Source organism: Galeopterus variegatus, unplaced genomic scaffold, assembly GCF_000696425.1.
Source record: "Galeopterus variegatus unplaced genomic scaffold, G_variegatus-3.0.2 Scaffold1052, whole genome shotgun sequence".
NCBI lineage: Eukaryota > Metazoa > Chordata > Mammalia > Dermoptera > Cynocephalidae > Galeopterus > Galeopterus variegatus.
The window spans coordinates 426020-440986 of record NW_007727163.1 but is presented as its reverse complement, the minus strand read 5'-3'; the positions used below and the strand labels follow the sequence as shown (position 1 = coordinate 440986).

At 36.4% G+C, this 14967-nt stretch overlaps 1 protein-coding gene across 1 annotated transcript in view; it reads right to left on the bottom strand.

Annotated features, from left to right (window-relative positions):
* PHTF1 (putative homeodomain transcription factor 1) overlaps nt 1–14967 on the bottom strand; it is a 44191-nt gene that overhangs the window by 9270 nt on the left and 19954 nt on the right. The window contains exons 6-12 of the mRNA XM_008574474.1: nt 9302–9458; nt 7432–7569; nt 6050–6209; nt 4971–5144; nt 4783–4872; nt 3567–3788; nt 117–245 (exon numbers count right to left, since the gene is read on the bottom strand). Coding sequence (XP_008572696.1) covers nt 117–245; nt 3567–3788; nt 4783–4872; nt 4971–5144; nt 6050–6209; nt 7432–7569; nt 9302–9458 — 1070 coding nt within the window. The remainder of the gene's footprint in view (nt 1–116; nt 246–3566; nt 3789–4782; nt 4873–4970; nt 5145–6049; nt 6210–7431; nt 7570–9301; nt 9459–14967) is intronic.

Genomic DNA, 14967 nt, shown 5'->3' with positions numbered 1-14967 from the left:
CACATTTGAATTTTGAAAGCAGTCCTATTGTTTTAATCACTAAATACACTCTTATGAAACAGCTCCTGATCACTAAACAGATTTTTTGAAAAGCCTAAAAATGTCTTTAATCTTACCCTGTTCATGATGATGCCACTTATTTCCAACACAGACATATCCATCTTTTTGCACTCATTCCCTTCCCAGATTATTGCACTAACTCGATCAGAGGCGGGACTCGAGTTCTGAAGCCAGAATAAATGGTTCTGGGAAGAAAAAATATAAAACTGTTTCTATCTACTCCTTCCTTCCTCCATTAGTTTTTCTTTCCCTTTGTCCAGCTCCCAGGCAACATTCACAGCATTCAGTCTCAACAGTCTATTCACTCTCTCACACAAAGCTCTTCACTCCAATAACCACCTCTGAGATGTTGATTTCTTGTCCTTTTTTCTTTACTAAGCCATTTTCTTTTCTGGAGAGAGGCTAAATATCTTTTTATTTTTTTAAAGATGACCGGTAAGGAGATCTTAACCCTTGACTTGGTGTTGTCAGCACCACGCTCTCCCAAGTGAGCTAACCGGCCATCCCTATATAGGGATCTGAACCTGTGGCCTTGCTGTTATCAGCACCACACTCTCCCGAGTGAGCCACGGGCGGCCCCTAAATATCTTCTATAATGAGAAGTGGTAGGTTTCCATAATCTCCTAGGTATGGAAGAGAGGATGTGCTTAGTGTAATCACAGGATATTAAGGAAGAAAGTATTTCTAGAGCAACGAGACTACACTGGGAGTAGTAGGAAGTGGGAGAGTTGCTAAGGCCACATACCACATGAATGACTGAGGAGTTAAGCCTTTCACTGGTCTAAGAAAGACACAGAAAAGCATAGAAAGCTCAAGCTCAAGAGCACACAGTCACGGGCTGGCCCCATGGCTCACTCGGGAGAGTGGGGCGCTGGTAGCACTGAGGCCGCGGGTTTGGATCCTATATAGGGATGGCCGGTGCACTCACTGGCTGAGCGTGGTGCAGACCACACCATGCCTAGGGTTGTGATCCCCTTACTGGTCAAAAAAAAGAGGACACAGTCACAATGAAAACAAACACCTATCTTCCTCTGCCATGTCATGTCTTCTTCAAGTATCAGCTAAAGTCCCATTTCACCAACACGGTCCTCTCTGACAGCCATAAGCCTCACTAATTTTGTACTTCTCTGACATTAAAAGCCCTTCTTGTCTGTATGAGACAAATAAGCATCTAATTATATGGTGCTTTTATAGTGTCCTTTGCTTATTCCCTATATAATAATCTTATCCCAAAATAAAATATAAATTTCTAGAAAAGAACCATATGGTGTACTCTTTCTATCACAATGCTTACCAAAATGCTGATGAGTATTTATTGATTTTATTCATCAATTCATTGATTTATCCAACAAATAACATGCACTGTAGATATAATGGAAAACAAGATATCTGTCCTTGCTATTAATGAGCTTAGAGATTTCTGAAGGAGACATAATTAAAGTTACTATATGACATGGTAAGGAAAGAGTGCTTTAGGAGTACACAGGAAAAGGTTTCCTGAGGAAAGTATCACTCAAGCCAAGACCTGCCTGAGAAATAAAAAGGAGTCATCCAGGGTAATGGGTGTTAAAGAAAAGTATGTCCCAGGCAAAGAAACCAGTGTGGGTAAAGGCCCAAAAGCACATGAGGGCTGGTACAGATCAGAAACTGGAGGAAGTTCAGTTGAATTAAAGTACACCATGTGAGGAGTGTGGAGGGAATGGTCAGAGATGAGACTATTACAGCAAATAAAGGAACAGAAGCACATAATCCTGAAGAAAGAAAAAAGAATTTTAAGGGGAGTGGCATTATTGGATTTGTATTTTTTAGAAGTATCATTGTGGCTATTGTGAGGAAAAGAAAAGGAAGAGGAGAAAGCCTTGAGAAGCTGTTGTAATGATCCAGATGAGAGATGAGGATGGCCTGCACTGAACAGGCTGGACATGAGCAGCTGGGTGCACATATTTAGAGAATCACATCCAGAGAATGAGATGACCAATTAATGGTGGAGAGAGTGGGGTCAAGAATGACTCCAGGTTTCTGCCTTTGATGGTTAGTGCTGGCGTTCAGAAATATGGGGAATAAAAGAAGAACAGGTTAGGTAGGGGGGATTGGGAAATGATGAATTCTGTCTGACATGATGAGTTTACCTTACTCAATTATTTTTATATACGTCTTAAAATTATACTGTAAATCCCAAAAGTGCTAAGGAGGTCAACATCATCAAGATGCTATGCCTAACCACTGAGAGCTAGTGTAATTTTGATGAATCTTCAGACTAAATGTAAAGAACATTTGGAGATTCAAACTTTGATAGTAACATAAAACTTTAGTAAGAAAATGTTTCTGATTAGTTTTTTAAAAATTAGTTTACATTTAGTGAAGTTGTAGGAAAAAAGTAAAACAAAAAAAAACATTTAGTGAAGTGGGTTTATTTTTTTTTTCATGTAAATGTGTATCCTAAACTATTGGTATCTTAAGGGCTGGCTGATTAGCTCAGTTGGTTAGAGCATGGTGTTATAACATCAAGATCAAGGGTTCGGATCCCTGTACCGGCCAGCCACCAAAATAAAATAAATCAATGGTATCTTAGCATCGAGAAAATTCAATAATTAAACTAATGTGTAACCATCATCCACTGTTTGCAAGACAATATGGAAATATTTAGCTTAAAGAAAAAACTAAGATTCATGATCATTATCATTAAACATTATGAAAGGTTAATATGAGAACAATTTCTTAATCATTCAATAATCTTTCCAGCAGTGAAATAAACTGTCTTGTGAAATAACAAGAACTCCAGCTCCAGAAGTATTTAAGCAGAGGCCAGCTGATCATCTGATAGGGATATTAATAATAACGCTAGCATTTATTGGGTGCTTACTCTTCTCAGGCATTATGCTAAGCACTTTATATTATTTCATTAGCTATTTCACAACATTCCTAGGAAGCACAAGCTATTATTATGTGACGGATGGTAAAGCAATTTCTACAGATGCAGAATGAACTCCTACATTGGTTGGAGGGTTGAAATAACTTCTAAGAAATATCCACTTCTAGGCTATCTGATTTTACAGTATTAATATAAAGCCTGAAATTAAAAGTATCATTTGATTTATACATTATTAGAGAAGCAATGCCATTTCCTAATAATTCATATACAATACAATACAATAATAATTCATATACAATACTGTGATGTTTATGAAAATAAAATTCAAGGCAGAGGTATCAATCAGAGAACCCTGCTCATATAAAATGAAATTAAGAATCATTCTAAGGAAAATAATGAGAGAAAGTATTATGAAGAAAAATTTAGGTTAGGGCAACTCTAGAATACCTCTCCTTGAGTTCAATCCCAACTACTTCACTTACAAGCTATACTCAATTTCCTCCTCTCTAAATTGGGGAATAATAATAGTGTCTATCTTACAGGATTATTGTAAAGTTAAATGAGATAATACAGTCCCTGACAATTGGTAAATTCACAATAAATATCTGCTGTTGTTATCATTGCCTTCACAAACCTGCTGAAAAACATCCTCTTTGGGGTCGCGTTTGGTCCCTGCATGAAGAGTCTTCACATGGGCCCCCTCACTGTCACTGGTGACAGATGACCGGCACTCTGGGCCATGTAGCAGGTCATCCCATAACATATCTTCAGTTTCCGAGTCATGGCGGGTGCTTTCTGAGTCTCTTCTTGATATGTTGAGGCTTCGAGAGCCACCACTCGCGCCAGATCTAGAGCCCTTAAAAGGAAAATAAAAAACAAAAAAGTTTATTCATCTTTAAAAACAATTATATATCTGAAATAAAATTAAAATAAGTTATCTATGGCAGTGGCTGGCAAGGCTTCATCAGTCAGTCACCATGTATTCTTTGTTCACAAGGCTCCATACAGCAACAATAAATTTTAGATTTAAATGTTAAACTCTAATGTCTATAGCATACAGGACTTTAAAAGGACCCCTTCTACAGAGTTATTGCCAAGTCATGGGATTGTTCAACTAAAGTGTTCTGGGGTAAGACTGACTCCTATATGCACCCCCAGAGGACCTACTCAATCGGTTTGGTTGAGGCTTTTGGTATGCACAAAATGTCCCTTCCTCTAATTATTGTGCACCTGACTGTAGACCTAGTCATGTCCAGGAGCCTAGACCCAACATGTAAAAGTACAATTAGGCAGAGAAAAGGATAGACAATGAAGCTCTCCTGCAGTACAAACAAACAATGAATGTTTTTCTAAGATCCCAAATTACCTTATCGATCAAAACAAAAACCACACCACTACCATCTACTCTGCTCACCTCTGAATTATAAAATTCCAAATGATACAATATGCCCATTAGCTTTCATGATAAGATTTGCTGATCCCACCTTTCAGAGGTCCTTTCTCAAAAATCTGTCTTCATCAGTGTCAATCCAATTTCTGATGCTTAAGAATAAACCCCATACTCCAAGTGAATATTAAGTAATTTTCTCATCATTTAGGGACTAAGTAACCTCTTTCTGAGCATCACCTGTGGTACTTTTAAGATTAGAGTCAAAGTGAAAAAGAATTCATTCCCCTTCTTGGGGTGAGCAGTCATCTAAAAGCTGCTAGATAAGTAGAGGAATAATTGGAAGCAGGGAAAGGGTAGGCAAAAATAAGCACTGCTTTAAGGCAACCAATAAAAAAAGGAATGGATAAAGTTATTATACTTAATACACCTTGAACGCTGATCTCTCAAAAGGATACTTTACCTGGCTGAAGGCTACTGATTCAAATTCTGATTCAGCCAGACTATCTGAATCCCGCACAATATGACACCACCTTGTAGTGGTTTTCTTTACCTGCCAACAAAGCATAGGAAATCATGTTACATACCTTGTTACTATTCAATGATTTAGGAATTAACGCCTATACTTTTGTAAACTGAAATACAAACTACCTGAGTGTTTAGGTGCTTTGAAAGTATTGATTTTCTATTCTTCACTTCACAACCATTGTCACTCGAGGCCCCTTCCACACTCCTCCGCAATAATATCATCTGCGTCTGTGCATCACCATCTTCCTCACTTGACAGATCATCCGAAATCCCATTACCCAAATGCCTAAAAGCCTCCTACAAAGAGAAGAGCAATACCTTGACAGGGGACAGCCCAAAATACTCTAGTAAGCTGTACGTGAAAAGACAAAAAGTCATGTAAAAACTACCAAACAGTAAAAGTAAACTAAACCAAAATTAAACAAACATATATATTAATTGATCTCCATAAAAAAAAAAAAAATCAACTAACTTGAAGCTTAAATAGCCTAAATGATGAGGCAGTATTATGTAGTGGTTAAAAAACACAGGCTCAAGTCAAACTCTAAGCCTAAATCATAGCTCTTCTACTTACTAGATATGTAACTTTACTAGATATGTAACTTTACTGGATATGTAACTTTGGGCAATTTATTAAATCTCTCTGGGGCTCAATTTCCTCATCTGAAAAGTAATGATAATTAAAGGACCTACCTCACAAGGTTGTTGAAAAACATGAAAGAAGTTAGTAAATGCAGAGCACTTAGAGCAATGCCTGGTTGTAATAATGGCTCAATAAATAGACTAAATGCCATAGCCTAACAAGTAAGAAAATATTTCCAGATTATAAAGTAAAAGTATACAGTTAGTCTTAGAGATAAAGCTAGAAAATAGTTTCCCAAACCCTTCTTATACTATCACTGCCTCTCTGGAATATGACACAGCAGCCTCTACACTAATCTGTTTTTTAAATCCACCAGCCCAGTGCTAAGGCTGGATCAGTAGCAGGATCAATAACAAGTTCTAGTCCTAGAAATTTTAAGAATAAGCTTCAGTCTTCATGGGATATTTCTTTTTCGTATTGTGTGGTTCTACTTATTTGTTAAGACAGATTTACAAACCTATTAATATCTATTTTGTATCTCTACCAGAAACTAAAAATAGGAAAATTTTAGACAGGAAAGAAAAGATGTTTTTACACTTATAACCCATTTAAATCGTACCTCCTGGCACTTTTCTCCATCCGAAAATTTTGCTTTCTCTCTTGTCTGCCACATTCTAATCTCTGGCCGACTTTGTCTCTTCTTAATGATAGAATGGAGACAACTTGAGTCATTGTCAGTTTCAGTCCCTTTGTTAGATACTAATTTTACTCTTTTAGTCCTATTTTTTAAAAAGGAAAAAAAATTACTAGTTTTCTGAAAGTAAAATCTTTCATGAAATCACTTTTTTCTGAGGAATGTAATATATTATTCTGGAACTCAAGAGAATTCACAAACCATATTTGTTAGGCCTCTAGCTTGTATAGAAGGATATAATATTCACTCATAGAGACTCATAGAGAATATGCGTCTACTCTTCCAAGACTCATGTCAGTTAACTGAGAGGCAGCAAGTACTTTTCAGTTTTGCAGGGAAGTAGGTTCACAGTCCTCTCCACTTATGCTCTAAATACAATGCCAAATCCAACTCATATTGCCTGTTAATGCCACTTCAGTTTCTCCTCTTCTCCTGTCCATCTATGTAAACACTACCCACCCTTCAAAGCCCAGCAGCTCTCAATACCTTCCTGACTCCTACTGACCGCTTTCCTCCAGAATAAGCTGTTTCCTAAGCTACACAGCCTTTAGTCACAATATCTCTACATTGCTGTGACTACACCACACCTGCTACTCTTATCTTCCAAACTGGACAGTAAAATCATTGAGTACAGGAATGCATAGTACCCAGAACAGCATTTAGCACAAAAAACTCAAACACTTCAACTAAAGGGTATAAAAATATCTTCAAAAAATATGTGAACATACTCCATCTTCAAAAAAGTAACTGCAAAAAAACCTTTATTTTTTAGTGATAATCATTAATATATGACTAAATAAGTATTTCTTTGAGTCACACTAGTGCTGTAATGACCTGCAAAATGATGAATGAGGTAAAATTGTCTTTAACCCATTTCCTCTTCTGTCCTACAGCCCATCAACACTAGGTTCCTGAGCTGCGTCCCATTTCTAAAGTGGTATCAGCTCTCACACTGAAAAATACCTGATCTTTTAAAAATTCTTATTTCTCTCAACATTTTGGCTGGTATGGCTTAAAATATTACCTTTTCAGAGCATTTATATTTTTGCAATCTTGTGGCCTAAAAAAAAAATCATTAAAATCAAACAGAATGAAACTTTTATGGTAGATTACTGGATTTATAAGTGATATGACAGACAATGGAGACAGCGTTTTGAGTAAGCACGTCCTTCCAGAGCCCTTAAAAATCATACCACAGTGATAAACATGCCTACACTACTTACTCCTATGGCCTCATCATATTATATATTCTGTAAACACTAATGTGAATACAAAATCAAGTAAAAATGCCAATATAAGACTCCCACCTGGTGCCAAAGAGAGTCCCCCAAAAGCCACCAATAACGGGTGCAGATTCCAAAGTTTCAACTCCTCTGACTTTATCAGAGGAGTTATTATTTCCATTTTCTCGGCTCCCATCACCATTTACAGTTTTTCGTAATTTTCTACAAAAAAAAATTTCAATAATTTCAGATTATTCAAGACCTTTTATATTTCTGCCCCAAATATCCCTACAGAAAGTTGTACTAACAGATTACTATCTGAAATCAAGTACAGTTAACTTCACGTACTGAAGATAAATTATTCATGAACATTTCTGGTTTATGGGCAAAAGCAGATTCCAAACCAAAGTCCTATGCTATCATTTTGTTCAGTCATTAAAGAAATAGAACGACTATCCAGAAACATTACTTGAAGGAAAATTTTCACTTATATGACCAAGAGTGTTTTCAAGCACACTCAATACCACTAGCAGAAGGAGCAATTTCTTTAAATATAGACATTTAATCAGGGTAACACAATAATAGCAACTGATCACTTTTACACAGTTAAAAGATATCTCCTACAAATATCAATGAGGCACAGCACAGCACTTGATTTCCCTAGAAAACATTACATCGATTTAACTGAATTTACAAGGAATTTTCTTTTTGAAAAAAAAATTGTAAACATTCAAAAATAAGAATATGTTGAAATTCATTGCACCAAATGGAAAAATCATATTTAGTAATTGGTTAGGGGAACAAAAATCTACAGATATTCTGAGAAAAGACAATATAACTTTTGGACAATACTACATATACCTAACAAAACTTCAATAGTTCCAAAACCTACATATGCCACATAATCAATAAAAAATAACAAATTCAATGTGTAAAAAAGTCAAATCAATCCTTTATTAAAAGTTTAGACCACTTACAAATTAATTCTTATTATACAAGTACACTTTTGAAAAAAGGTAAAATTTTGGTAGCACTAACCCAATGTACTATGATCCTTGTTTACAGTAAATTTTCACCAAATTTTTATTAAGACTGGATTTCAAAGAGAACACTTTTTCAAAACCATTATTTCAGATAAATTTTAATAAATAATAATATAGTATAGAATTTTTTCTTTTAAAAACTGTACTGAATGAAAAATCCCACCTAAGATTAAAAGTTCATAACACGATTTCTCAGCATCAGGGAGAAAAGTGAAAAGTAAAGCATTTATTTTTTTCCTTTTTTTTTTTTTTTTTTGGAAGCATTTATTTTTTTTAAGCCAAAAAAAAAAAAAATGAAAAAGTTCATAAAAGAGGCAGATTTTAAATTAACTTAATCAAATATTTTATAAATCTCTAGAATACCTCTCCCAGAAAACACACGACTACAGTGTAATTTCTCATCTTACCAACTTTTTTTCGTTTTCTTTTTTTTCATTTTTATTTCATTTTTTGGCAGCTGGCCGGTATGGGGATCCAAACCCTTGACCTTGGTGTTACAACACTGTGCTCTAACCAAATGAGCTAACCAGCCAGCCCCCTCTCATCTTACCTTCTTCTCCGATTGCCATTGTTTCCTGATGGCCTTGTATTTTTTTTTCTTTTTTTTTTTTTTTTTTGGAAGCATTTATTTTTTTTAAGCCAAAAAAAAAAAAAATGAAAAAGTTCATAAAAGAGGCAGATTTTAAATTAACTTAATCAAATATTTTATAAATCTCTAGAATACCTCTCCCAGAAAACACACGACTACAGTGTAATTTCTCATCTTACCAACTTTTTTTCGTTTTCTTTTTTTTCATTTTTATTTCATTTTTTGGCAGCTGGCCGGTATGGGGATCCAAACCCTTGACCTTGGTGTTACAACACTGTGCTCTAACCAAATGAGCTAACCAGCCAGCCCCCTCTCATCTTACCTTCTTCTCCGATTGCCATTGTTTCCTGATGGCCTTGTTATCTGAGTAGACACAATTTGACAGTGGACAGTTCCCATGAGTAGCATAAGGCACAAGGGTCCAAGTACTTCACTTACGTTCACAATAGGCATCATCAAATATAAGACGATCGCTATAACTAAAGAGGTTTTAAATGTAAAACATTAAAGCTCACCTTTTAAAATTAATTTTGGTAACTATACAAACTGTTCCTAAAAAAACTATCATTTTATAAAATATACAAGTAAAAGTAAATAATTTCCTACAATCCCGTCCACTTGTACAGGAGGTGAGTGAAAACCTGACGCCCTCGTCTGCTGAGCAAGTGAAAAATAACGTGTTAAAAGGATTTACCTTTCTGGTAGCATGATAATCTAGATATTCTAAAAGGGTTTCCACCAAAAAACCACTAAGATGCTGTATAAAAGATACATTTTGAAGTGTTGTTCTGCTCAAAGGAAGAGTATTTTCTTTTTTTTTGTCTTTTGTCTTTTTGTTCCGTGTCCGGCAACGGATCGCAACCCTCGGTGTTGCCCCCGTACCTTCTGGTGTTTGTATCTGTGTTTAGTACCTACTCGTTGAACATGGGCTGCAAAATATATTACCTCACTACTGATAAATAAAATATGAAGAAGTGATGGGATGTCACTTCTTTTTTTTTTTTTTGTCTTTTTGTCTTTTTTTTCTGTGTCCGGCAACGGATTGCAACCCTCAGTGTTGCCCCCGTACCGGACCAGGGACCGGCAATGGGATTGCAAACCTCGGTGTTGCTCCCACGCCTCGCTCAGCCAGTGAGCGGGAGCCGGTCTGTATGTGGGATCCGAACCCTCGGGCGGCAGCGCCGCCGCGCCTCCTAAGCGGCGCACTATCCAGTGCGCCACTGGGCCGGCCCAGGAAGAGTATTTTCTAAGGCCCCAAATTACACAGAAAGCAATCAGCAAAACTGAGATTTGAACCAGGCAGTCAGGCTCGAGTCCTCACTCTTAACTACTATGCTGTCCTATCTCTTTATATGTGCATACGAAATGTTGAAAGAAATAAATGATGAAAGAAATGGAAAAATATCAAAAATTATCCCACAAATTTCCATATACAGACAATTTTATAGATAAGCTCTTCCAGACTTTAACATAACAGTAATTCTTGTGCTGTATAAACTATTCCAGTGTGGAGAAAAAGAAAGCTATCAAATTCATTTCATGTTCTAATAAAATTCTGACACCCAAACATAACAGTGACAGCACCAAAACAATAAACTATGGATCTTTTTGACTTATGAACGTGGATCTAAATTTACTGCTAAAAATTAAGCACCATGAAGGCTGGGATTTTTGTCTGGCTTGTTCGATACTACACCTACATCAGTACCTGAAACATAGTAGGCAGTCAATATTTGTTTAATGAATAACTGAAATACTACAAAGTGAATTTGACAATATAGCAAAAGAATAATTCGCCAAGACTATGTAGTGTTTATGCTAGAAATGCAGATAGCTTAAAAGTAGGAAATCTATCTCAGCACCTAGAAGAATACTTGGCACAGACATGGTAGGCTTAAGTATTTGTTAAGTGAGCTGAATTAATCTAATAATATAATATAATGTAATTTTGATGACATCCACACAAATCATCTCAATTGACAGTTATGTAATACAGAATTTGGCTGGTATTTATCCTCAGTCCCTGGGAGGTAACCTTCAAAGCCTTGGAACTTCCTAAGTGACAGAAGTTCTTTGTTATGCATGGTGGGCCCCTTGGACTAGACCTGAAAGTTTATGCTAATGAGGCAACTAGGATTGGGGCTGCTCACACCAGAAAGACCAATTATGACATTAGAGAGTGGGGGCTTTGAGCCTCATTATACCCAGAGACCTTTGGGGAGTGGAGGAAGCTGGAGACTGAGCTTGGCCAATGATTCAACCAATCACGCCTACATAATGAAGTCTCAATAAAAATTCTAGTTTGGGTGACCTTCCCTGGCTGCCTATACTCTGCGTATTGCTTCCTGAGGACAATGGAAGCATGGTATTTGGAACCATCCCAGACTTTGCCCTAAGCATGTCCTCTCATTTCTATCCATTTGCTATATTAAAACTGTAATTGTAAGTATAGCACTCTCTGAGTTCTGTGAGTCATTCCCTTGAATTATTACACTTCAGAGAATGCGTGGGGACCCCCAAAATTGTAGCCAACTGGTGAAAAGTGAGTAAGAGTGGCTGTTGAACCTCCAAACTTGAGGCTGGTATCTGAAGTGAGGGCAGTCTTGTGGAAGACTGTGCCCTTAACCTGTGAAGTTGGGCACAACTTCAGGTAACAGTAAAAAAGCATTCCATAAAGAAATTAACATTTGTTCCTGATTCACAATTAATCTTATATGTCAATCTCTTCCCAAATACTGGGAATATAAAAATATTTCCTTAACATGCTAAAGAATATATAAGTAAAATCAACATACATCATATATTAATGAAGACATTCTGAATCAAGAACAAACTAAAGATGACCACTCTTACTGTCATTACTTAACACTCCTCTGAAATGTTGACCTATTCAATAAAAGTAAATAAAATATATGGAGGAGATCAAATTTTCATTATTTGCCAGCAATATGATTGTATAATTAGAAAATCTAAGAGAAGCACTAAAAACTACCAGAATGAGAAAGAGTTTAATAAAGTGGCTAGATATGACAATTTTAAATATAAACCAATAGCTTCCAGATGTAACAGCAATAAACAATTAAAACTTGTAAAACAAACAAAAAAGTCTTACATCTGCAGCAGCAGCAACAAAAACATAAAATATTTTAATTTAAGGTAGAAATCCCTACATGCCTATCAACAGATGAATATATAAACAAAATGTGGTATATACATACAATAACATATAATTCTGACACATGCTATGCGGATGACATTGAGGACATTATGCTAAGTGAAATAAGCCAGTCACAAAAAGAAAAATACTAAATGATTTCATTCATATGTGATACCTAGAGTAGTCAAAATCACAGAGAGAAAAAGTAGAATGGTGGTTTTCAGGGGCTGGAGAGAGGGGGGAATGAGAAATTATTGTTAAATGGGCATGGAATTTCAGTTTGGAAAGATGAAAAAAGTTCTTTGATGGATGGTGGTGATGGTTGCATACCAATATGAATATACCTAATGCCACTAAACTGTACATTTAGAAATGGTTAAGATGGTAAATTTAAAGTTATGTATATTTCATAACAATAAAAAATTTTTTGGGGGGCCGGCCCGGTGGCGCACTGCTACAGTGCGCCGCTTGGGAGCGCGGTGGCGCTCCCGCCGAGGGTTCGGATCCCACATACAGACCGGTTCCCGCTCACTGGCTGAGCGAGGTGTGGGCACAGCACCGAGGGTTGCGATCTCGTTGCCGGTCCCGGTCCGGTACGGGCGCGACACTGAGGGTTGCGATCCGTTGCCAGACACAAAAAAAGACAAAAAAAAAAAAAAAATTTTTTTTTGAGTTTAACTTTAAGAAGGCCTTATAAGAAAAAAATCCTACAAAGCTTTACTGAGCGGTAAAATAGTAATCTTGATTCAGAGAAGAGATATATTCTGTACAGGAAAATGAATATTGTAAAGCAATCAATTTTCTCCCCATATTTACAGTATGAGCACTATGAAATATTGTTCCCTGCAAGATAATTAGTGCCCTTATAAAAGGGACTCCAGAGAGCTCCCGCATTCCTTCAGCCATGTAAGGACAGAATGAGAAGATGGCAGTCTATGAACTAGAAAGCAGGCCCTCACCAGACACTAAATCTGCTGGTGCCTTGATTTTGGATTTCCCAGACTACAGATTGTGAGAAGTGAATTTCTGTTATTTACTAGCTACCCAGTCCATAGTATTTTTGTTACAGCAGCCTGAATGGACTAAGACAGAAATTGGTACCAAGAAGTGGGGTGGTGCTGTAACAAATACCTAAAAATATGGAAGCAGCTTTAGAACAACTGGGTAATGGATAGAGGCTGGAAGAGTTTTGAAGTACATGCTAGAAAAAGCCTAGATTGCCATAAACAGATTTGTAAAGAAGATTCCAGTGAGGGATCAGACTGAAAAGAGGAAAGCTATAGAGAAAGCCTCAGTCTTCTTAGAGAATACCTAGGTAGCCATGAACAGAATGTTGGTAGAACTATGGTATGGGGTAAAGGCCATTCTGCTGAGGTCTCAGAGAGAAATGAGAAATAACATATTATTGGAAAATGAAGGAAAGGTGATCCTTGTTATTGAATGGCAAAGAATGTGGCTGAATTGTGTTCATGTTCTAGTGTTTTGTGGAAAGTAGAATTTGCAAATGAAGAAATTGGATATTTAGCTAATGCTATATCTAAGAAAAGTGTTGAAGGTGCATCTTGGCTCTTCCTAAGTGCTTATAGTAAAATGAGAGAAAAGAGAAATGACTTAAAGGCAGAATTATTGGGCTGCTGGTTAGCTTACTTGGTTAGAGCATGGTGTTATAATACCAAGGTCAAGAGTTCAGATATCCATACCAGCCAGCCACCAGAAATAAAAAAGAATTATTAAGCAAAAAGGAGGCAGAACTTAAGTATTTGAAAAGTTCTCAGCTTATCCATATTACAAAGAGAAAATACGTTAGAGAGGTCCCCAGGGTCACTCTCACTTTTGACCAGCTGACTACAGTTTGGAGAATAATGTCCTTATAAAAGAGACTCCTAAGACCTCCTTTGCCCCTTCTGCCATGTGAGGATACAGCAAGAAGACTGCTGTCTATGAATCAGGAACCAGGCCTTTACCAGACACCAAATCTTCCAGGGTCTTGATCTTGTACTTCCCAGCCTCCAGAACTGTCAGAAATAAATTTATGTTGTTCATAAGTCACATAGTCTATAGTATTTTTGTCATAGCAGCACAAAAAAGACTAAGCAGAAGAGTTATGTAAATTATGACACTCTTATATAAAGGAATGTGAAGCAACTATAAAAAGAAGTTTTTGGTAAATCCAAAGGGTAGACTCTGATACTGACATTAAAATGACAGTTTTAAATGATGGTATATCCTTATGATGGATGATTACACAGCCATTAAAATGACAGTTATGAAGACTTAATTAAACTCAAATAAAATTAAATATTCAGTTCCTTATTGACACTAACTACATTTCAAGTACTCAATAGCCACATGTGGCTAAACAGCTACTATACTGGTCAGCACAGACACAGAACATTTCCATCATTACAGAAATTCTATTGGAATGGCAATGTCACAACTTTTAAAAAAAAACCTATAGATTTGTAAATACATACATATATTTCTCACTCTATAATTTAAATTTTTTTATAAAAACTGACACAGATAAACAAAAACAAAAATCACTCATAATTCTTTCACCTTAACCCAAACCTCTCCTACTCTTTGTTTTAATGTATGTTTTTTTGCACAGGTGTAATATATTAGTATTAACTCCCTACTTTCCAAAAGTATTCCTGGTAGGCAATGGGGATACAGTGATAAGCAGAATATACTGGGACCTTGCACATAGTGAGAAGACAAAAAAATACATCAGGTAGTGATGTGTAATACAGAAATTAAAATCAATTCATGTGATAGTGACTACAGTGTTTGTAGGACTATTTAGAAAGTATAGATAGAGGGCCGGCCCG